Raw genomic sequence first — 24,126 nt, forward strand, 5'->3', positions numbered from 1 at the left:
TGCTCACTAGCACTGATGATGTTACCTAGTCAGTTAATGAAACATCTGCAACAGGGGTGGGTTTCTCGCCCCGTTCCAACCGGTTCGGTTGGAACGAGGCCGGCGGCATCCACGTGCACGCACGTGGCGTCCTCGCGCACGCATGCGGCATCCTCACGCGTGCATGCGTACTAGCGTCTGCGCGATGCTCCAGCTGCTCCTGGAGGATCGCGCAGGCGCTGTATGCGTTCTGCGCATGCGTGGAAGCGCAGAATTCGTAAAAACCGGGTAAGGAGCGGGCGCGGGTGTGCGGGCGCGCGTGGGCGCGGGGGGGGCTTCGCCATTCCCGGAAGTTACTTACTTCCAGGTTTGGCGACCAACCGGATCGCAGGGACCGGTGCGAACCGGTCGAAACCCACCCCTGATCTGCAAGCAAACAACAAAATCTAGAGAAAATCAAGACTCCTCTCTCCTGTCTTTTTAATACAATACAATAGCAGAGTTGGAAGGGACCTTGGAGGTCTTCTAGTCCAACCCCCTGCCTAGGTAGGAAACCCTATACTGTTTCAGACAAATGGCCAAGACTCTTTGTTAGAGTCTAGTTTAAAATTCATCCCCCCAAAGTTGGCAAGTTAAATATGAGAAAGACCACACAAAAAGTACAACTCTTACTTTGCAAAAAGCGACTATTCAACAAACCTTTCTGTCATTTATGAATAATGCTAAAGCAACCTTTTTGGGAAATGAAAACAGTTTGGTTCTATTTTCAATCTGTGAGTCACTAGGACCAGAGGTTTAGTCTCCCAAGTTTTCGGACTCGTACTAGAGCCCCTCTTCATGGAACTTCTCTCTACCAGAATGTGTGTTTTGGGCTATAGTGTGTGATGTATTTATATGGTACTTGCTATATGTGGCTTTTTAAATGTTGATTGGGGAATTGATAGCTTGCTATTAAGTCATTGGCTGTTGTTTCCTTCTGCTGTTAAGCCCTGGGTTCCTAAGTACTGGTGGTAAATCAGCACACCTGTTGACTGATGAGGGGCCCATTTCCCAGGATTCAATCACTTCCCTGGCTGGTTTTGTGCCTGCTCATCCAACAATCTTAGAAGCTGAAAATTTGAATGTTTGTCCTTGTTCACTGCAATGTGAGGCTACCAATGGTTCTCTTTTATTTGGAGAGTAGCAAGTTTGTTATATCATAAGGAAGGCTGAACACCAAAGAAATGAACTATGGCGCTGGAGAAAACTCCTGCAAGTCTCTTAGACTGCAAACTGGTCAGTCCTAGAGGAGACCAACCCTGACTGTTCTTTAGAAGGCCAGATCCTGAAGCTGAAACTCAAATACTTTGGCCACCTAATGAAAAGGAAGGACTCACTGGAGAAGAGTCTCACTGGGAAAGATTGAGGGCAAAAGAAGAAGAGGAAGACAGAGAAGGAGGTGGCTGGATGGAGTCACTGAAGCAGTCGATGTGAGCTTAAATGGACTCTAGGGGAAGGCCTGGAGGAACATTGTCCATGGGGTAACAATGGGTTGGACATGACTTCATGACTAACAACAACAAGAAGAAGTTTGTTGTACGAGGTGTATCAGCTTGAGACAGACTTAAGGATGGGGAATCAGTGAAATGTTATGCTTTTAGAATGCTTATCAACAAATATGTTTCAGCACATACTGAGAAAAACTGTATGACAAAGCACTTAGTTTAAGAAAGACGAATTAATTTGCAACAAAAACATAACTAAAGTGGGCAACAACAGGCTTCATGCAAATGTGAACAACTGGCAACAATGCTTTACATTAGCCTAAAAATGTAATTTTATTTCGCCTAACTACTTTCACTGTTTGTGTCATTATTGATAATCCCACAAGGCTCATATTGACACTCCTGAAATGAATTCCTGCAATGCATGATTCAACTACTGTGAATCAAATGCTCTAAACTTTGGGCTAAATTCTTCAGATATAAATAAAAATTTACCTGATGGGCTAATATGTAAATATTATGCCCCACATTTCTAGGAGATGCAGCAAGATCTTCACCATTCTCTCCATCTTCAAATTCAACCTCACCTTGCTGATAGGCCTTTTTAATTACTTCTACCTGTAGAGAAAAAGAAACACATTTCACAAGTTTGAAATGTATGTATGTATGTATGTATATAAAGAAAACAAAAACTAAGTATTTGGGCTGATTCCTATTTTCATTCTAAAATTGAAACTTATATGAAGTCATTTTTATTTCCTTCTACCCTTTGAAGCTGAGGATCCCTGGCTCAGATAACTGATACTGCTGTTGTTTTTTAAACAACTATAATTTATATCAGAAATAAACTGACTCAGTGGAATGAACGCCAAAAATAAAGCCTTAAACTTTACCTCCAGCCCACATCTTTATTGCAGAATAATATATTCTGTCATACTCTTGACGCAGGCAATTACTATAACTACATAGGTTTGAATTCCTTGCTTGCATTTTGTTGCTTATTTAAAGCGGAACAAAACAATACTTAGACAGCTTTTTAAAAACATCTAAATGACTACTTCAAATCATTATCTTATTAAGTATTATTTTACACACAACTCATCAACACGGAGATATTAACATGTGCTTAAAATAAGTAAAATAAATCTTAGAATAAAAAAAACTAGAGTGATAAAATTTCAGCAGTTTTCTTTTTAATTTTTAACTATTTGAACTATTATGAACTATTTTCATAAGTGAAGGGCTACAGTGTCATAATTTCCCATGCTTCTACACAGAACTTACCATATTTTTCAGAGTATCAGATGCACTGGAGTATAAGATGCACCAAGATTTTGAAGAGGCAATTTTTTTGCACTCTGCAGACCTCCCCAAAACAGCCCATTTTTCACAAAAATGGGTCTGTTTTATCACATTTTTGCTCATTTTTGCCCTCCCCAGCCCCCAGGAGAACTCTGGAAGCCTCCTAAAGGCTATGCATGGCCATTTTTGCAAAGGGAGCGAGGTTTCGGGAGGCCAAAAATGCTTTTATTCAGTATATAAGATGCACCTAGATTTTCACCCTCTTTTTTGAGGGGAAAAGGTGCATCTTATACTCTGAAAAATACGGTAGGTGTTGTTGGACATATTATTCTTAACCTCAGGTAATCCTTGACTTATAACCATTACTGGACCACAATTTCCATTGCCGATGTTAAAAGAATCACTACAGGTGTTAAGTGAATCACAAGGTCATTAAGTGAACCTGGCTTCTTCCACTGACTTGGTTTAAAGCTGATTGGGAAGATCACCTGTCCCTGGGATGCTGCAACCATTGAAATACGTGTTGGTTGCCAAGTGTCCAAATTTTGATCATGTGACCTTGGGCTGCTATGCAAGCATTGGTCAGAAGTCATTTTTTTTCAGTGCTATTGCACTTCAAACGGTTGTTAAATGAATGGTTGTGAGTCAAGGGACTACCTTTAGAGGAAAACAAACGGGGCATGTGACTTCTCAGAACAGCTGATTATTTCAGCAAGTCTTCTTTCAAGTTCTTTCACTTAGTCTTTTATACCAAACATACAAAGAAAAATCCTTCTGCCCATGAATGCTTTTGTTCCATTTTGATCCACTGGGAAGTCTGACTAACAGAAGAGAAGGAGAGAAACTGCTTTTTTCATTCCTTGAATTGGCTCCCACAGTACGCATGAAAGTCATCCTACCCCTTGGAGCAAATCTTTCAAGATCACAAAAAGCTGGTGGCAAAAATCAATAAACTGTCCTTGCCATCTCTCTGCCAGAATGAATCTTGGATAGAAATGCTACCATGTTGCCAAGATATATTACTATATACTTTAATATGATTTTACCTTATAAAACAAATTTTCTCTTTTCTATTTGACCTCACTTTGCCTGTAACCCCACCGTACAAGATATGAGAGAACTATATTGCCAGTACAGAGGATCAGAGTTAAAATGATACTATGACTGCAATGGAAAATAACGCTTCTTAAGCTCTCAAGTTAAGCCAACTTAAAATATACCTGTGTATATAGCACAAAGCTCTTTAAATTTACTGCTAAGCATAATAGGGCTCAGTTAAGGAGAGGCCTCAGTTTATAAGATCCAAAATAGTGTGCTCTTAATCACACATCTGACAGCAAGATAATTTCATGCTGTTCAAATTAATGGAAGCAAATTCTTGGAAACATACCAGTTCTTTTGGTCTCATGTTATAAAGGATCCTTTCTGCATTCTCACTGTCATGCCTACTTTCCATTATAGCCAAGAGTAACTTTGAGGCATTATTCTGGAAAACAAAAAGGAACTTTAAGGAAAGTAAGCTGATTAAAATACCCATGTATTACAAAAAAACAAAAACAGTCTAAAGAAAGTGCAGATGAATATGATTACTACCTACTGCATTTTAGTAAACTTGACATCTGACAAAGCAACCAAGAACAAACAAAAGAGTCTAAACAGTATCTGCACGTACAATGAAGGCAAAACCAACTGCTAAAAACCTGTGACCTTTAAATACTCAGGAAAAGTAACTTACATTCAAATCAGGGCTCTGGCAGTACAGCACACCCAATATTTGAGAGGCTATGAAACAGACCTCATTCTAACATAATACTTAACACAGTAAATTAAAATCATGAATGTTGAATTTTACAAAATCTTGTTTTGTAAAAACACAGATTGCATAATTCCATCTCTGCAGTAGCTGACTACTGTTGCCATGACTATTTTTTTCCTTCCTGTGATAATGGACAGGAAGGTTTGTATTTGATCACAGTTTTGGATACACAAACACACGGACACACCTCACACACCCCTTCCTGTCCATTATCATAGGAAGGAATATATATATATATATATTCTATTTTTGTTTTGTTTTCTATTTTGTGTTATTTATAAATTGCTTACAGTCTTTAGGAACTGAACAGCGTATAAATGATAAAATGTCACACAGCAGTCTATGTTCAAAACAAGTTAGATTATGACTAACAAACTCTGGCAAGAGTTATTTGTATAAGTGTCCTTTGAACTATGATGCTTAAAAACCTATGATTCTGTAAACTGCAGTTCCCACCATAAAGTATCATTACATGAAGATTGTTTTATTGCAGTTTGTTTTCTTATCTATAGAGCTGAATTGCCTGCTCCCTAATGACTACATTTTCTATAGAGTTTCAGTTACAAGGTATGTGTCAAATCCATCTGATAAGAGTAGATTCATGTCATATGTTGTGATGACTAGCCTGGTGTCTTCAATTTCATAATTTGGAGACTGCATTTTAATGGTTAATTAAACATGCAAGAAATTAATTAAGCTTCAATCTTTCAAATTTACATTAGGTCATGTTTAATTAATTTAGTGTAGTTTAAGTCTTACTCAAACTTAATTCCTCTACATGCTACCTTGTCCAAGACATTCAGTGAATTTCTTGGGGTTACTGAGAGTCTGCACAACTATTTTGAGCATAAATGTTTTTTTCTCTTGTAAAAATCATTTTTACTGTTAAAGTATTTACTTACCTTCAGTTCTAATACAAGATCCATCCTCTTTTTTCCCAGGGGATTGATGTCATTGAGAATTAATGCTGTAATTATATCAATACCATTGGACTCATGAGTAGCAATGCAGTTCTACATGAAGAGCGAGGTAGTGGAAAAAGATAACAATATGTAGTATGATTATGTTATAAAAATAACCCGCAGGTCAAAATTAGGAGGGGAAGTTCTTCCCATCCCCCACCCATTGGATAAATATTTATAATTGTTTTCCCCATACATATTGTTATAGAAAGAACAGTTGGAAGAAAATGAGACTACTCAACATATAAATGCCATAATTAATGACTTTACTTCTGTTTTGTTGATTTACTATTGGAGAACTGGGAAGATTAATTTTTCTTTCATATCTTAAAATTTTGATCTCACATTTTTATTAGAGCATTTGGATTTATTTTAGTTGCTTTCCAACAAAACTTAACAGTTGGCTTAGTTAAGATGTAATCACAGATTTATTTGAAGTTACTCTTTACCGTAGAATAGAAAAGAATGTAGTCTGAAATATTATTAGAAAAAGACCAGGGAATTTCAACAAAACAGAAACTTGAGCCACAATTCAGTATATGTTGTGGTGTTATAGTAACATTTCTAAATAATCATTGTAAATGTCAATATGTGCATGAACTTATGTGTATGATTATGTGTAATAAAATAATTATCAGTTGATTTGGAATACCTGAAAAGCATCAAGTCCAGTGAAATTTGGACTTGATGTAGTGGTTAAAAAAAACTAAGTTAGAAACCCAGAGACTGTAAATTTTAATCCTACTTTAGGCACAAAGGCAACAAGATGATGTGGGGCCCGTCACTCCCTCTCAGCCCTCAGAAGTAAAGGGCAATGGCAAACCACTTCCAAAATGTTGCAGAAAAACCTTCAGGGACTTATCCAAGCAGTTGCTCTGAGTCAAGATTGATTTAGAGCTACCCACCTGAGTGCCCACACACACAAAGGAGATTTGTAATTTGGTATTAGTGGAGCAACAGTGTTTACCTATGATTCTCTTTTCCCTAATAGGAAATTTCCATGCTAGCAAACCATTCCTTTCTAACACTGCCATAATCCACAATGTAGGTGGGCTGCTGATCATACTATGCACCCATAAAATTACATGCATGTTTCTTTTCTTAACACTACAAGTTGAAACTTAAACATTCCAAAATATGAACAGGAATTCTCAGTGTTTTAAGTCAGCCTCTCAATTTGCACCAAGTCAACCACATCTCCCATTTGCCCCAGTTACAATACCTGATTTTCATGACATGGTCCCTGGCAATACTCTGTCAAACTTTCCAGAGTCTGGTTGATCAATGCTACATTTTTCTCATTAATGTACAGCCCAAGCAATCCAAGTCCTCCAGTTGTACTTCCACAAATACAATCTAAAAACTGTAATGTCTCACACACTAGGTTGTAATTAGTCTTGTTGTTTTGGCAACGCAGAAAGTTCTAGAGATGGACATGGCAACAACAGAAAAAGACAAAAGTTATGAATTTTGTTTTTTAAACATAACATTTATTCTCATAATTTTTCAAATTCAATAGTATCTGCTTGCATTTGTACTGGAAACACTTTTCTATCAACACATGGCAAAATAATCCTCTGTATATGCTGTTGTATGTATGAGTAGACTTTCCCATCTAAACAGAAGTGTGAAATTCTGCTACGACATGGTCTTTGAGAAACATATTTACAATAGACATCAACAGCAGAAGCACAGAAATCTGAGCGGTCCCTTATATGAATTTTTCATCACATGGATGGGGTGAGAGGGACAAGGCATCAGAACCTCCCCATTTTTTTCTCTCCGATGCTTGCTAAATCATCTTTGTCACATTGGTGGCATCTTTGTCAGTATTCCTGGAAGAGTACATGACAAATCACTGAACCTTTGATCTTCTTCTACCTTCTCTTTATCTGCTCTCTTTCAGGGAACAAGCTGAAACAAAAGAGCCAAAAGAGAAAGCTTCCTTTTGCTTTCCATTGTTTCCATGGATGATGGGGAGATGAAACCCAAATATAGGATAGCTTGAAGCAAAGGCGGGTTGCTCCCAGTTTGGCCCGGATTGGACAAATCAGTAGCAGCAGCAGTGAGACGCTCTGCCCACCTGCCTGGACGCTTCTGCACATGCGCAAGTGTGGATGCACGAGTGAACCGGTAGTAAAAAAAATTAGAAACCCACCACTGGTTTGAAGGAAATAACATTGGGTTCAGCCAGATAATATTTCCATAAATGTGTAAAAATTTGCAAATGGCAATGCTTTTCTTTAACTACTAGGTGCAAAGTTAATTAATGGAAGGTGTTTTGTTTTTAAAAGTTCACTGGTGGAATATTGAATAACTGGAATCCTTATGAGTTCTCCGGTGTAGTCAGGGATTCAGCTGTTCTGCCCATTTCTTCCTCTAATCCAATTGATAGAGAAAGTAGTAATAATCATGGTATTTCTTTTTCCCTACTGCTCTACTACTGTACGATGTTAAATATGAGTGGGAATCAATGGACCCATTGAAAAGACTTATCAATAGAAACCACTCTCCCCAAATACCCAGCCACAGAAAGGAAAATAACTGGAGTTTGTTTTTCCAGGGTGGATGGGAAGGATAAAGAAGCAGGAAATTTCACAGTTTGGGGTTGTAGTAAACAAAGTGAAAACAAACTAGACCACAGCTATTCTATAAATAAGAAGCTGAAGTCTGTAAAGGGAATTTCTTGAACCTGTTTCACTTCTAGCCAGTTTACAGCCAGTGTCAAGCAGCTTCAAGCTGCAGTATAGAAAAACCCTAGGATAAATGATCAAGGAACAATCAACAAAAATAAAACTGCTTTTCAGATGATTTGGCAAAAATCCAAATAATCTCACCCACAACCGTTTATCTCCAAGGTGGGCAAGTTATAGGCTGCAGATGTTTGCACTTCCTGCCCTATTTTGCAGCCTCCATTAGCTTCCACATTCCCACAAGGGAACCAAGAAGGAGAAAATATTATCACACAGCTCCAATTTCAGATTATGTACGATGATTCTTTTGCTGCTCAGTGAGTTGGACTTTCCGGTTCATAACGTAACCATATGTGTTAGAATCAGCAGTTCCACACAGCAAGGCATCAGCCGGGGAGAGACAGGGGGAGGGAAAATTGAGGGGATGAATAAAAGTACGAATAACGGTCTGAATGGAGCAGTAAGGCTTCTTACAGTCCTGATCGTGACAGAGAAGAAAAAGCACCATTGGTTTTGCTTCAGGAAACCAAATTTTGTTGTGCTGAAGGAAAAACTAACAAATTATCCCTTGTTCTCAGTTTAAGTAATCCAACTCTCTTTTGAGAAGACAGAATTCTTAGACGTGTTCTTAGGTACCCCAGAGGTTCCCACTTTCTGGGTTGCTAGGCACTTTTGAAATTTGAGAGCATGCTGTGGATGTTTTTACAATGGTTGCTGTGGAGTGTTTTGCTAGTCCCAAAGTGCTTGTTTACTAGTAGCTAAACTGGTGAGAATATTTTCCATCCTTCTTCACCTTCTACAATACCTTGACTATTTCAGTCTGTCCATTCATCCATCCACCCAAATAAAGATGAGGTTTGAGGCTGGTGCTGGTTTTGGCAACGTGCTACCTTCTCAACTCATTCATTAAAACATTCAAAATTCAGATCAGGCCAAGTAGGGTGTTGCCAGACAACCTGGGGATCACGACATGGGTGGGTTCCTGTACCGGTTTGGTACCAGTTTGTTTCGCACACGCGCCAGCTTGCGCATGCGCAGTTGACTGTAAATTGTTCTGTGCATGCTCAGAAAAGGCAGAAGAGACCGGGGATCCGGTTCAGGGGCATGGCCAGCCTGGGTCATTGCCAGTTCTGCAAAACAGGCCAAATTACCATTACCGGTTCACCTGAACTGATGGGAAACCGGTTTTCCTGAACCAGTACCACTACCTTTGGGTCCCAAGTGTGTTTTCATGGGTGGCAAACACAGCTTGTGTACCTGCAAATCCCGGTTGTGGTTTTCACACAGCAACTGCAAAAAACGTAAGATGGGCTGCATTATTGTGATGACAGCACTCATCTCCAGTTCATCTTTGTTTTTATCTGCCACCGACTGTGCTCCTTCTACAGCCGAATAATGATCATCAGGATCGGCTTCTCTTCGGTAGGTGTTAAATGCTTTTCTTGTAGCGGTGGAGGCCTCAACCAACTGATCTCTCACTTCCTCTGTTATTTGGGTCAGGGGTTCCCTTAATGCTATAATGCACAATGACAAATCCCATTAGCACATAATGATGTGGCCCCCTTCATCATTTCCAGAAAACTTCACACCTTTGCCATTCAGCATTTTGCTTTTTTGTAGTAAAAGTATCTAGATTAGTATAATAAAGCTTAACAAGCCAGCCTGATTCATCTCATTTCTTAGCAATACCCAGAAATAGCCTCAAAAAAACAATTCTCCATAGATTAAATAAACATAAATACAGCCATTAAAAGTTTTAGTACATGATGCTTAGTTATTGTAAAACAGACTTGCTGGCAGGGGTCTAGAAACTGCCACCGAAACACTATCAAGTCCTAATTTTGTCTCTGTGTTCACTGAAAATATAGTAAAATTCCTTTGGATCAACAGAAATTCCCCCTCCTTTTACTCTTCAGCATATTGGATTGGATCCAGATTCTGTCATAATTAGAGCAGACTGCTCAGATTAATGAAACTCCAGACAGTCACTGATTTAAATGAGCATATTTTACATATGACAAAGCAACAGACATTATGGATCGCAGTTAGGGTGCTGGACTAGCGCCAGGGAGACCCAGGTTCTAGAGTTCCCTGGAACATGGGAGCTAACTAAATGATCTTAGGTCAGTTACTTCCTCTCAGCCCTAATTGGCATCAGGCTTGGAAAAGGCAGCTGAAAAACTGCCTCTGCTTTAGAATTGAATAACAGAATTGGAAGGGACCTCAGAGATCTTTTGGTCCAACCTCCTGCTTAGGCAGGAAACCATGGGTGAAATCCAGTGGGTTCTGACAGGTTCTGGAGAACCAGTAGCGGAAACTTTGAGTAGTTTGGAGAACCAGCAAATGCCACCTCTGTCTGGCCCCAGAGTGGAGTGGGAATGAAGATTTTGCAGTATAATTCCCCTGGAATGGGATGGGAATGGAGATTTTGCAGTACCCATATCCTGCCATGCCCACCAAGTTATGCCACGCCCACCAAGCTACACCCACAAAACTGGTAGTAAAAAAAAATTGAATTTCACCACTGCGGGAAACCCTACATCATTTCAGACAAATGGTATAGTATGGTAAGGGTCTGCTATGTGAACCAAAGCAAATCCAATGCCAAGAAATAATAATAATGCAGATCCTGCAGTCAAGTGGGATAAATGCTGGAAATATTTTAAATGTGACCAACTGTGGATGCAGCTTATTCTCATGCTGTCATTTTTATTGCTTAATTAATAAAAATCTAAACTCTGCTTGGGGAGGGATTCAAGTTATCAAAAGAAGAGGCAACTGTGCCTCCCTGCTCCCCCCCCCCCCCCGGATATCTCAACTATTTATGAGAAAGAATTCTGCAAAATAGCATATCCAGGAACATATTGACAAAAATCCTATGAAATACTCAGGAAAACCTGGGCATGTCCTGCTGGGCAATAAATATGTAAAGGGGAGTGTGTGTGTGTGTGTGTGTGTGTGTGTGTGTGTGTGTGTGTGTGTCCGTCCATATCCCACTTCCCCCACCTGTACATCTGCCGGAAGCCTCATTACAAAACAGGGAAGATCCTGAAAGAAGAAAATAATAAAGGTAGCCATCGACTTATGATTAAAGTTGAGCACAAATGTAAGTTGTAAAATGAGACATTTGTGAAGTGAGATTTGCCCCATTTTACGATCTTTCTTGCTGCAGTTGTTAAATGAACCTGGCTTCCCTATTGGCTTTCATTGTCAAAAGGTCACAGAAGGTGATTGTGTGACACACACATCCCCAAGACACTACAATGGTAATAAATGAGTCAGTTGCCAAACACCTGGATTTTAATCATGTGTCTTTGGGGGTGCTGCAGTGTTCATAAATGTGAAAAACAGTCATAAGTAATTTTTTTCAGATGTGTTGTAACTTCAACTGGTTACCTAAAAAAATGTTGTAAGTTGAGGACTACTTAAATTAATTGACTTTAGAACATTTGATTGAAATCAACCACCTTTAAAATAAGGCACCCTATTTAAAATTAATGAATCTCTGAATAATAGCAATCTTCACCACTCTTGAAAAGCATCTAGGGTTTTCAGCAGGGATATCTGCACTGATTTAAGCATCCTGGTCTTTCATTTCTAGAAGTGTAGTTTATGCTTGTCAGCAAATGTAGGAATACTCCTTCACCACAACTCATAGATAATTACCATGAAGGGATGAACCTTACTTCTTTTGGGTAAATATGGTGCTTATTTTATTCACTGGATCCACAGTTAACATATCTGTAAATTTTTACTTAGAATATGTAGTATAAAAATATCTCTCTTCTGCTCTTCAAAATTATGTCCTTACCATATATGCATTTACAAACTGTATATCTAATACATCTAATACATCAGTTCATATTGTTGACTAATAGAAACTACCTAGTACACCAATGTTACGAATAACACAACAACTAGCACAACAACTATTAAATTTAGGAACAATCTATTTTATTTCATCCTTATTGGCCATATTTACTGATCCATTATACTTGTATGTCAGAACAGTGCACCAAGTGATAGAGAAGTTTAAGATTTAATTCTGAAAGTGCACCTTAATTCATAGGAGCATGGTGGGCTCTTGTAGTTAGGATGCTGGGTTGGAGATTAGCAAAATTTGCATTTGAGCTCTTTTCTTTTGCTCCAGCTCCTAACGGGGACATGAAAAGAGTCCTCAACTGGATGCCCCCCCCCACTGCGCCCCCCCCCCATCCCGGAGAATGGTGATGTAACCAGCTAATCTTTTCAACCTGGAAGTGGTTGGGGGAAAAAATCTAATTCATTTTTACATTGAATTGAGAAAGTCTGCTTTTAATTACAGAATTCTAGATCCTACTGCCTGCAGAGCAAAGAATGTTAAGTGAAAAAAATGAAGCAACATGTCAAGCTGGCTGGCATACTAATATTGAGAATACTTGTCACCATTTCAGTAATTGCCCTATCCCAAAAGGTTGAGGAAGGAAGATGATGTCACTCTTTTCCTTGCTGTGAACCAAGGGATCAATAAAATACTTAATCACAGGATGAATTATTTACTTTCAGTTGGGCATACTCTACTGCAGCTCTGAAGCCTTACCTCTCTTCCTTGCTGGCATATCTCTGTCGGAGTCATCATCTTTCTTTTTGTTTCCCAAATCACTGGTGTTAACTGTGACTGTGGCCTTGATTTCTTGCTGAGCGACTTTCATACGATCATAAAAAACTTTGAAGAATTTTTCTGATTTCTTATCTTCCAATAAGCGACAAAAAAAGGAGTGCTGTAGCAAAATAAAAGCCCAGGAAACTGAGAGTTTAAAAATGAAAATGAAGCATTTTTAATATCAAAGACATTAATTTTCAAAAAACTAAACACACTCTTTATGAGCTCCACAATCATTGACTGAACTACTGCAGTATTACTAAATAAATACTGTTAAAGATAAACAATTGTAACCTCACAGCCAACACAGAATTATGAACCAACTATCCACAACTGCTAATTCGGAAGTAAGAGCAGAACAAGTAAAAAACAGTGACTATGGAATAGTTTCTCCTCAGTGGGCTTTGCCATTTATTAAAAAAAAAAGTGTACATAGGATTATATATTTATAACTGCTGAAAATTGGGATATGGATAAACATAGACACACATAGAATATATGACACCACCATCTTCCAAAACTTCCTATTCCATTGCTGAATAGTTTTTTCCTATTTCCATTGAAGTCTATTTTTATAGACATCTGAAGATGATTACAAACTTTGCTCATAAGCAGTTATTAACATGTCACTCTTCATATTTTGTATGACAACGCAATCTTGTATATATAACTCATATATACCATAGGTGTTACCGAGTTCAGTAAGGCTTACTTCAAAATAAGAGCTACAAGGTAGCTTCTTTAACATACAACCCATATCTCTCAAATGTTCATTGAAGTATTTAGTAAAACAGAATCTGTGAATGAGTCAATCACATGCAACATACAATTACCTGCAACTATTGCAGCTACTTGCTAAGCCCTAATAATACCATAATACCACACCCTAACAGAATAACAGAATAACAAGAGTAACACAATAATAGGAAGGAACCTTGGAGGTCTTCTAGTCCTGCATAAGCATGAAACCTTATACCAGGGATGTCAAACTCCCGGCGCTTCAGCCAGATGCGTCAAGCACTGGCCAAGCCCACACCTAGTTTAGCAAAGGGGGAAAAAGTCTTGATACATCATATGACGCCACCATGACATGTGAGTTTGACACTCCTGTCTTATACCATTCCAAGGCACTTCAAGGCGCTAGTCATCACTTATAAAGCCCTTCATGGTATTGGACCTGGGTACTTGAGAGACCGCCTGCTGCCAATTACCTCCACCAGACCGATTAGATCCCACAGATTAGGCCTCCTCCAAATTCCATCCGCCGGCCAGTGTCGACTGGCGACTACCCGGAGGAGAGCCTTCTCTGTGGCTGCTCCGACCCTCTGGAACGAACTCCCCGTGGAGATTCGCACCCTCACCACCCTCCAGGCCTTCCGCAAAGCCCTTAAAACCTGGCTGTTCCGACAGGCCTGGGGCTAAAGAACCGTTGCCCCTATCTCGAATGGTATGATTGTTGCGTGTTTTAAATTATGTATTGTTTTGTGTTTGTTGTTAATTTGTCTGTATCCCCCTTCCCTGGTTTGAGTTGTGAACCGCCCTGAGTCCCCCTTCGGGGGAAAAGGGCGGCATACAAATGAAATAAACATTCAAACATTCATTCAAATAAGTGGCTGCCCAGTCTCTTCTTAAAAGCCTCCAGAGATGCAGCACCCACAACTTCTGAAGAGAAGCCATTCCACTGGTTAATTGTTCTCACAGTTGGGAAATTTCTCTTTAATTCCAGGTTGCTTCTCTCCTCGAGTAGTTTCCATCCATTGTTTCTTGCCTTGCCTTCTAGGTGCTTTGGAAAATAGGCTGACCATCTCTTCTCTTATGTAACATGTAGAACTGCTGTAGCCCAAAGGATTCAAGACATAAAAGCAAAGGGGTGCACTGCATTGGATAAGCTGATCACAACAAATAACTTTGAAAGAGAATTAAAGCAAAAAACACTTGTCTGTTGCTGCAATTAGCCTATATAAAATGTATGTGTATATACACACGTCTTTGGGTAAATAAATCGTTAGACTTCTGAGAGATTCATTTGGTGTCTGTGACTTTTAATGACGAGAAGTAACACTACTTTCAAATAACTATGCAAAGTACTGAGCAGAGACCACATGGTTGAAAGCACCTGACAACCAAGGATACGATTACACAAATCAGAAAAGGAATAAGTAGGTCACCTTGTGCAGAGAATGACAAAGTTAGCATTCTTCTGTGGATAATGTTGCAATCAGTTCTACTCTGACACAAATCACATGAACTGAACTGCTCTTCTCTACTTCCTGCATCTTGAAATGGTCTATTCTAAGCGAGATCATGTAAGGAGCTCACCTGCTATCCCATTTCACTTCAGTCACATATGTGAGTACCGTAGCTCTTATCTCTCTTTCCTTTACCAGTATTACACAACCTTATTCAGGAAGCCTCCACTGAGACATCATTTGCCCAACAATTTTAACATCCATTCCCAATGGAAAGCCAAATGGGATCCTGAATGCCCAATTATAGGAAGATATATATAAATGACCCCACAAAAAAGGTGCCAGGCTTTGAACTTCATCAGCAATGGACAATCCTGAATGGGATTTGCATCTCACATGGCATCTGCCAGGACTTTCTGTATAAATGGGGCACAGTATCCTCCTCTCAGTGTGATGGTGGGGTCCCACATCAAACTCTAGATCATATGGTGATTGGCTGTAAGCTGAAGGTATATACCCTCAGTTTCCAATATCTGGGTGTGTTTTTTAAAAAAATATATAAATGATGTTGTGCTTCAATGGTTAGATAGTCTAGACATTGATATTTGAACATTGGATCTTTTTAACATTTACAGTATATTTCATTGGGTTCTATTTAGGTGAACTGTAAATGGACTGTATGTATGTATGTATGTATGTATGTATGTATGTATGTATGTATGTACGTACGTACGGATGTATGTATATATTCCATGTTTGATATGTCATACACTAAACAATAATAATACATACTAGGAATTGTCTCTCTTCCTCCTCTTCCTCCTCCTCCTCCTCCTCCTCCATTTATTCTTGTTCCCTTGCAACTGTTTTCATCCATGTTTCTTCTTTGTCATGATCACAATGCCACATGCCTCTCTTGCCTTCTGAAAGCGTTACCATCTCTCATGTATTGGACAACATTCATAATTGGGTCATTTACTATGATGTGCTACAAGCTGTTAGGAATCTTTCACAAGTGCTGGGCATCACAAAACCAGCACACTCATATTCCCAGAGTACATTTATTTTTGATACTCAATAGATTTCTGAATACTGTATATATCGCAGATAAGCCAAGAATTTTAGTTGCCAAAATATATTCCCAAAAATTGGATGGCTTATCTGCAGATAGTCTTATCAGCATATATACAATATGTATATGTTGTACATATTTTCGTATAAAATAAGCCCATCCACAGATAAACCAACCTCAAACTGAATAGCAGTTTGCATGTCCCACTGATGTTTTAATTCCACAATATACTAGGGAACTGCTGGTAGAAACTTAGCATGAAACTATGAGTGATACAGCAATGCAGCTGACCTATTAAAATGAAAAGCTAAATTAATGACGCCTTAAGGATGGTTTTGTTTATATTAGATTTTTCTTATATTTGTGAATTTTCACATTCATCATATGCATTGGAAACATTTACCTCAAATAGAATTATCTAGGTTTGTGCTGTAGTTGTAATTATTTATTTATAGTGCTAACTTAGACAACAGGAAACATGAAAATTTGCATAAAGAAGTTTGGCTTTCACTCAAATTTAGTAATCAGAAACTCCCTACTGTCTGCTTGTTTTAACCCGACATTGCAGGTCTGTGGCAAGAATTCTATATAGGCTATAGACTTCTAGACTGTATAAATTCTATAGAATTTAATTATTTAAATGCCTGAGAAAAGAATTATCCTTATGGAAGTGTAATTTTTGTCTTGATTCTAAAAGGTAAGAAATATACTTTGCTAAACGTTTATACTTTTTTGGATGTGACTCTATGAGCTTTGCAATGCCAACATAGTCAGCTTACTCTAATTCAGGGGTCTCCAACCCATGCTGGCTGGGGAATTCCAGAAGTTGAAGGTCACAAGTCTTAAAGTTGACAAATTTGGAGACTCCCGGTCTAGCGGTTAAGAAACCAGGCTAGAAACCAGGAGACGGAGAGTTCTAGCACTGCCTTGGGAATAAAAGCTAGCTGGGTGACCTCAGTCTCATCCCAATTCACCTCACATAGCTGTTATTGTGGCGAAAATAAGAGGACGAAGGCACATGTTTTATTTATAAAACATAATAAAGGTGGGATTAAAATAACTTTTAAAATGTCTGATCCGTTTTCATATTTCAAAAGTGCTTAAAGAGCCTCATGTTGCTGAAAAGTATGTCTAGTTTAATGATAAGAGGGCCTAGGGGTGACATGTTGGCAATGTTCCAATATTTGTGAAGCTGTTACAAAGAAGAGGGACTCAAACTAGTCTCCAAAGCACCTGAGGGTAGAACAAGAAGCAATGGGTGGAAACTAACCAAGAAGAGAAGCGATTTAGAACTCGGAAGAATTTTTCTGACAATTAGAATAATTAATCAGTGGAACAATTTGCCTCCAGAAGTTGTGAATGCTCCAACACTGGAGATTTTAAAGAAGAAATTGGACAACCATTTGTCTGAAATGGTATAAGGCTTCCTCCCTGAACAGGGGTTGGACTAGAAGACCTCCAAGGTCCCTTCCAAAGCTGTTTTATTCTTTTCTGTTTCTCAAAAAAAGATCATGGAAAATGAATCTTATTTCAAATGCTTGAATTTATATCAGGTATGGTTGAACTAATAATTGCTAGTAAGACAGCAATGAACTACCGTGGATTACAACATCAGCCCTTTGAAGCTCCACGTGATCAGAGCAGCATCCTTTCATCAGATGCCATTTCTAAAGGAAAATACAAGAACATACCAAGAATCCAAATCAATTACAGTAATACAGCTGAAGCAGAAAACCAGACTTGGATGAAGTAAGAATTTGGAAAATACATTTTCCACAGAAAAATATTTAAAGACTGATTTATCACACACTACACAGGATGAGGGGATTAGTAAGAACTGAAGAAACCCTCTCAGCTTGGTTAGCTTTGATAGACAATTCTTCCATAGAAGATTCACCACCACCACCACCACCTCCTCCTCCTCCTCCTCCTCCCCCTCCTCCTCCTCCTCTTCTTCTTCCATATCCATCATTGGACGTTGGCGATCATGTCAGCGATCTTAGTTTTATCAACAGCCGCACAAAAAAGTGCTGTGAGTTGTGTCCAAACCAATCCCTTAGATTTTGAAGCCATGATGTTCTTCTGCCTGGACCTCGTTTGCCTTCACTCTTTCCTTGGAGGATTAAGTGAAGGATGCTGTATCTTTCTGAGTGTCGCATCACATGTGCAAAATATTCTAAGCTTTTTTACGATTTTGATGATTTCCCTTGGCTCTCCCAGGTGGCTTATCACCTCCTCATTTCTGATTTTGTCAACCCAACTTAATTTTATATCCCACCTTTATTATTTTTACAAACAACTCTAGGAAATGAACATATCTAAGACTCTTCCTTCCTCCTATTTTTCTCACAACAACAACCCTGTGAGGCAAGTTGGGATGAGGGAGAGTGACTGGCTCAAGGTCACCTTCATAAGGATCTATTTAGCTTTCTAACTTTTACTGAAGGTAAGCTTGTAACTTTACACTTACAATAAAATATTAGACTAAGAACTGTAGACCAACAAAAATATTTTAGATGTTCATTAGACAACCTTTCTCTTGTCCTGAAACTGTCTATTGGCCACTTTTGCTGATGAAACACCATAACTGAATTAAACCAATGCATGGGAATTGATTAGGGCAGGGTGTCAAACTCAAGGCCCAGCAACTGGGGCTGACCCTGCAGGGTGCTTAGATCTGTCTAGGGGCCACCCCAGAAACAGCAAAGGACTGGCCCACAGTGCTTCTGCCAGCAAATACGAAGCTCAGGAGGACTGTGCTTGACCCTCCCAGGCTCTGTTTTCAGCCGCAACGGCCTCCTGCTGCCTTCTGCCAGTGAAAACGGAGTTCGGGGCCACATGTGGCCCTTCCAGACACCATTTTCAACCGTGATGGCCTTCTGCTGCCCTTTGCCAAAACTTGGGGGAGGGACAAAACGTTTTCACTGGCAGAGGGCGGCAGAAGGCCATAGCAGCTGAAAACAGAGCTCGGGAACCCTTTTTTACTGGCCGAGTGCTCAGGCCACCACAGACGCCCTGAGACGAGTGACATGAAGCTAGCCACACCCACCCTGGTCAGGCCCACCTCTGAGGTCAAACACAACCCTGATGCGGCCCTCAATGAAATTGAGTTTGACACCCCTGGATTAGGGCAAGTCAACTTTTACAACTAGCAAGACATCTGGTAAGGAATTTCTCTTTTGTTCCTTAAGAGTTATGACACGGAATTACATTCTGATTTTAAAATAACCAGAAGCACCAGTGGATTATCCATAATTAGAGACTGTAATTTTAACATATAATCCAGTATTCGTGATGCTGTGACAAATCAATCCTCAGAACGGAGGCCAGAGTGACTAGTTTTCTTCTACTGGGATCAATCAACACTGACAAATGGGCCATGGCTACCACTTGATTTCTGAAAAAGTCTTGCATGAGATGAGTCTCTGTGGCCCAAATGCTAATTTGCCACCTGCTTTATATTATGGACAACATCCAGGGCAAGCATAGGAAGCAACAGAAGGGGAAGAAATTTAAAGTGAGCAAAGGGTGGCTTAATGTGCAAAAATTACAGGTAATATCACAAGTTCTGCTCCCCCCCCCTCTCCTTTGCACTGATTAAAAGCATAACAGAACAAGCAGATGGTTCTGGGTCTGTGGGAGTCGTGGGACTACAATTTCAATATATTTAAAAAAAACACCACTTTTTTCACACATTTAACACAGCTGCAGCAAACACCCACCCACAGAAGTATAGTGAGCTTTTAAACCACACATTATCGGTACAGGAGAGAGAGAGAGACACATCCTACTTCCTTCCTGAATGAAGGATTCATATGTGGGTGTGAGAACAAGGACATTTTACTGGCTCCTGGAAGTCAGCAACCCTTTAAAATATTTTTTTTTTTGGGAAGAGACAGCAGAGAAAAGGGAACTGAAGAAAACCATGGCAACCAGTCAGTCCACCTACCCACACCACCCACTAGCTTCATTTGCTGACGCATAAAAAAAAAAGTCGACCAAAAGATCTCAAGCTGTCTCTACCAGCTTGAAAAGGTGAGCAAACCCTCAGAGCTCATTAAATTCCTCCCTTCGCTTGTCTTGTATGCCTGCAGCTACTAGCCAGCTGAATATAAATAGAAGTTATATAACATCCTTGTTGATTCCTGTGTTAAAAAAAAAGTAGCATGACCTTGTTTTAAAAAGCATGCCTCTTCCTGCTTATCAAGGACTAATCCTTATAGGGATTAACCTGAATCCACCTGTAGCTGATTTACATGCTGAAAGAAAGTTACATTAAAAAGAAGAAAGCTCTGTGCTGTTCTGTCCTGTTTTTCTGAGATGCTCTAAAATCTGTACATTAATTACCTGGGCAAATCTCATCATAGGAAGCAATTTTAATTAGCTTGGATAATTGTATTTCATTTATACCTACGGAGCAGAAGACTGGATTATAATTTCCATTTATAGCAAAATTTAAAAACAACTAAAGCTAACAGGTTTGCTATCAACTCTCTTTCTCTCCTTTTTACACCCTTGGTATTTTGTTCAGCCATTTCTCCCCCACAGTGACATATGATGACTATCCATCAACAGGGAAGATAGCTAGTTAAATTTAGTACTTGAAAGTTAGCAAGTACTAAAAAGTTAGCAAGTACTAGAAAATTAGCAAGTTTTTGCTTATTCTGAGCCACGGTGGCACAATGGTTAGAGTGCAGTACTGCAGGCTACTTCTGCTGACTGCCGACTACCTGCAATTTGGCAGTTCTCACCAGGCTCAAGGTTGACTCAGCCTTCCATCCTTCCGTGGTGGGTAAAATAAGGAGCCAGATTGTTGGGGGCAACATGCTGGTTGTGCAAACTGCTTAGAGAGGGCTGTAAAGCACTATAAAGTGGTATATAAGTCTAAGTGCTATTGCTATTCTTTCTAAGGAGAGTCATACCCACTACCTCAACTGAGTCTGCATGCTGCTCATTATCCAAATGCTATTGCTTACCCACCTCTTCTAGCTACAGTATTACAGGAATGTATGAAGCTTCAGAACAGCCAACCAGCACACTGTGAAACTTGGAACCACTGTGCTTTTATCAGGTTGAAAAACAGTTTCTAAGACTCTTCTACTTAGGTATGGGCCACAGGCTGGGGGCCAATTAACAGTTTGGTTGGTCTTCTATATATAGAGATGAGGGGAAGAAAGAAAATAGATTTGTCTTTAATGTTTTGTAACAGTAAAGAATTGAATGTTGCTTAAATAACATTCTTGCCTATCAAACTTCTTTCTCTTACATTTTCTTATCTCAAGTTCTAGTTAAGCCTTATCTTACTGCTACAACTCCACTATTCGACCATGGTATCCTTCTGCGACGACTGCGGGAGGTGGGGGCGGGAGGCACTGTTTTGCAGTGGTTCTCCTCCTACCTCTCGGACAGGTCGCAGTCGGTGTTGGTGGGGGGGGGCAGAGATCGTCCCCTAGGCCCCTAACATATGGGGTGCCACAGGGCTGGCTACCTGTTGATCTCTGGGTGCACTTCAAGGTGCTACTTACCATCCATAAAGCCCTCCATGGTAGTGGATCTGAGTACTTGAGAGACCGCCTCCTGCCAATTACCTCCCTTCGACCTATTAGATCGCACAGATTAGGCCTCCTCCGAGTTCCATCCGCCAGTCAGTGCCGACTGGCGACTACGCGGAGGAGAGCCTTCTCAGTAGCAGCTCCGACCCTTTGGAACAATCTCCCCATGGAGATTCGCACCCTCGCCACCGTCCAGACCTTCCGCACAGCCCTTAAGATCTGGCTATCCCGTCAGGCCTGGGGATAAAGATTCTAATCCGCCCCACCCGAATGTTGAATGAAAGTTGTGTTTTATCGTTTTATTTTTTTTTACTCACGTATTGTCTTATGTTTTGTCTTGCACTCCCCCTCCCATGAATTGTAAGCTGCCCTGAGTCCCCTCAGGGAAAAGGGTGGCCTATAAGTAATAAATAAAATCTAAAAAAAAAAAATTCCATTAATTTTTTTTTACAGATTAATAGAATTGGAAGGGACCTTATAGATCATCTAGTCCTACCCCCTCAGCCAAACAGGAGACCCTACACCATTTCTGACAGATGACAGTCCAGTCTCTTCTTGAAAGCCTCCAGTGATGAAGCTGCCACAACTTCTGAAGGCAAGTAATTCCATTGGTTGATTGCTCTCACTGTCAGAAAATTTCTCCTTATTTCGAGATTGAATCTCTCCTTGATCAGTTTCCATCCATTATTCCTTGTCTGGCCTTCAGGGTTGAAAGACTGCTATCATGTCTCCTTTTGGTTTTGATACAATGTCTTCCTTTTCTGTTCGAGTCTCTATGATACCAGTCCTAAGTGATTCTGTTCTTACCTGTTTAATTTATCTTTTCATGTTTCCCTCTTTAAATTAAATATTGGACAACTTTGTAACAAGAATTAAACCCTCGTGGCCCATTAGTTAGAATGCAGTATTGCAAGCAAACTCTGTCCACGGACTGGAGTTTGATCCTGAGGAGGCTCAGGGTTGACTCAACTTTTCCTCCTTTCGAGTTCAATAAAACGAGGACCTAGATTGTTGGGGGCAATATGCTAACTTTGTAAACTGAGAGAGTTCTGTAACGCACTCTGTGGCAATATAAAGGGCTAAGTGCTATTGCTATTTGTTTAAAATATAGCCTAGTCAAGGATTAAATATGGGAATCTGATGACATGAGGTGAGCTGTTATCCTTATGCTAATGATAGATGGATCAAACAAGTGATGTTTATGCAGGTTCTGGCTCAGTGATTGGAGAATATAGGAATCTGGATGGGAACCAACCAGATTAGCTCAACCTTGCCAAAACGGAGTTTTGGGGATTGTGGCTTCAGGGTTTTTTGCTCTTTGGTTCTAGATGGATTTGCATTAGCCCAGAAAAAAAGGGTATGCAATTTAGAGGTCTTCCTGAAGTGACAATTTCTGTTTAAACAGCAGGGGGCAGCCGTGGCCAAGAGGGCTTTTACACAAAATATAATACTTGCAGCTCTTCCTGTCACTGCTCATGTTACACTTAGTTTAGACACAGTCATTTTCTGCAATGGGCTCTATGTAGGGCTGCCCTTGAAGACTATCCAAAAGTTGTAGCTATTCCAGAATACAGCGTATGGGTGGTTATAAGCACACCTTGGTAGGACAATTTTATACCTCTCCTCTATGAGCTGCACTAGTATGTTTTCGGGTAGAATTCAAGGTACTAGTGGTCACCTATAAAGCCCTTCATGGCATGGAGTTCAGATATTTGTAGGGCTGCTTCTCCATGATTGTTTCTACCTATTGCCCCAGTATGTTTGACAGGACGGCATGCAATGGGTCCTTCAGTTAAAGAATGACATCTTATGCCTCCTTGGAAGCATGATATTTGGTTCTAGTGTCTGCACTGTGCAGCATCCTACCACCTGAGAGAGATTGTCCCTGACTCTGGTAGCCTTTTGTAAACTGATGAACACCTAGATGTGTTCCAGGGCCAGGGGATTGACTGGCGAGTTGGCCCATTGAAAAGTTTCAATCTATTGTTTAGCTGGATTCATTCTGAGTGACCACTGTTGCTTTTAATTCTTTGCTAATATTATTTTTTAGGATTTTAACATATTGTACGTAATGTTAGTAGCATTTGTGACATGGGTACCATAAATGAAGGAAATAAATGAATGAATGAATAGTATTTAAAAATGCTATTTTCTAACAGAGAGCCAGTTTGATATAGTGATTAAGGCACCAGGCTTTATTGCCCTCTCTAAGCATCAGCATATTGTCCTCAACAATCTGGGTCCTCATTTTACTGACCTCAGAAGGCTGAGTCAACCTTGAACCAGTGAGACTCGAAGGGCCAAGAAATCAGGAAATAGTCCCACATTAGGTATAAGTCAGCTGGGTGACTTTGGGTCAGTCCCTCTATCTCAAACTGTAAGAAGTAAGCAACAACAAACCACTTGCAAAATCTTGCCAAAATCTCAGGGACTAT

General features: G+C 39.8%; 1 protein-coding gene across 1 annotated transcript in view; it reads right to left on the reverse strand.

Annotated features, from left to right (window-relative positions):
- Positions 1 to 24,126, reverse strand: part of ITPR1 (inositol 1,4,5-trisphosphate receptor type 1) — a 264,200-nt gene that overhangs the window by 43,578 nt on the left and 196,496 nt on the right. Inside the window, exons 40-45 of the mRNA XM_032210776.1 lie at positions 12,816 to 12,996; positions 9,494 to 9,750; positions 6,766 to 6,966; positions 5,484 to 5,594; positions 4,156 to 4,251; positions 1,959 to 2,081 (exon numbers count right to left, since the gene is read on the reverse strand). Of these exons, the coding sequence (XP_032066667.1) occupies positions 1,959 to 2,081; positions 4,156 to 4,251; positions 5,484 to 5,594; positions 6,766 to 6,966; positions 9,494 to 9,750; positions 12,816 to 12,996 (969 nt within the window). The remainder of the gene's footprint in view (positions 1 to 1,958; positions 2,082 to 4,155; positions 4,252 to 5,483; positions 5,595 to 6,765; positions 6,967 to 9,493; positions 9,751 to 12,815; positions 12,997 to 24,126) is intronic.

The sequence above is a fragment of the Thamnophis elegans genome, chromosome 2 (genome assembly GCF_009769535.1).
Source record: "Thamnophis elegans isolate rThaEle1 chromosome 2, rThaEle1.pri, whole genome shotgun sequence".
Taxonomy (NCBI): domain Eukaryota; kingdom Metazoa; phylum Chordata; class Lepidosauria; order Squamata; family Colubridae; genus Thamnophis; species Thamnophis elegans.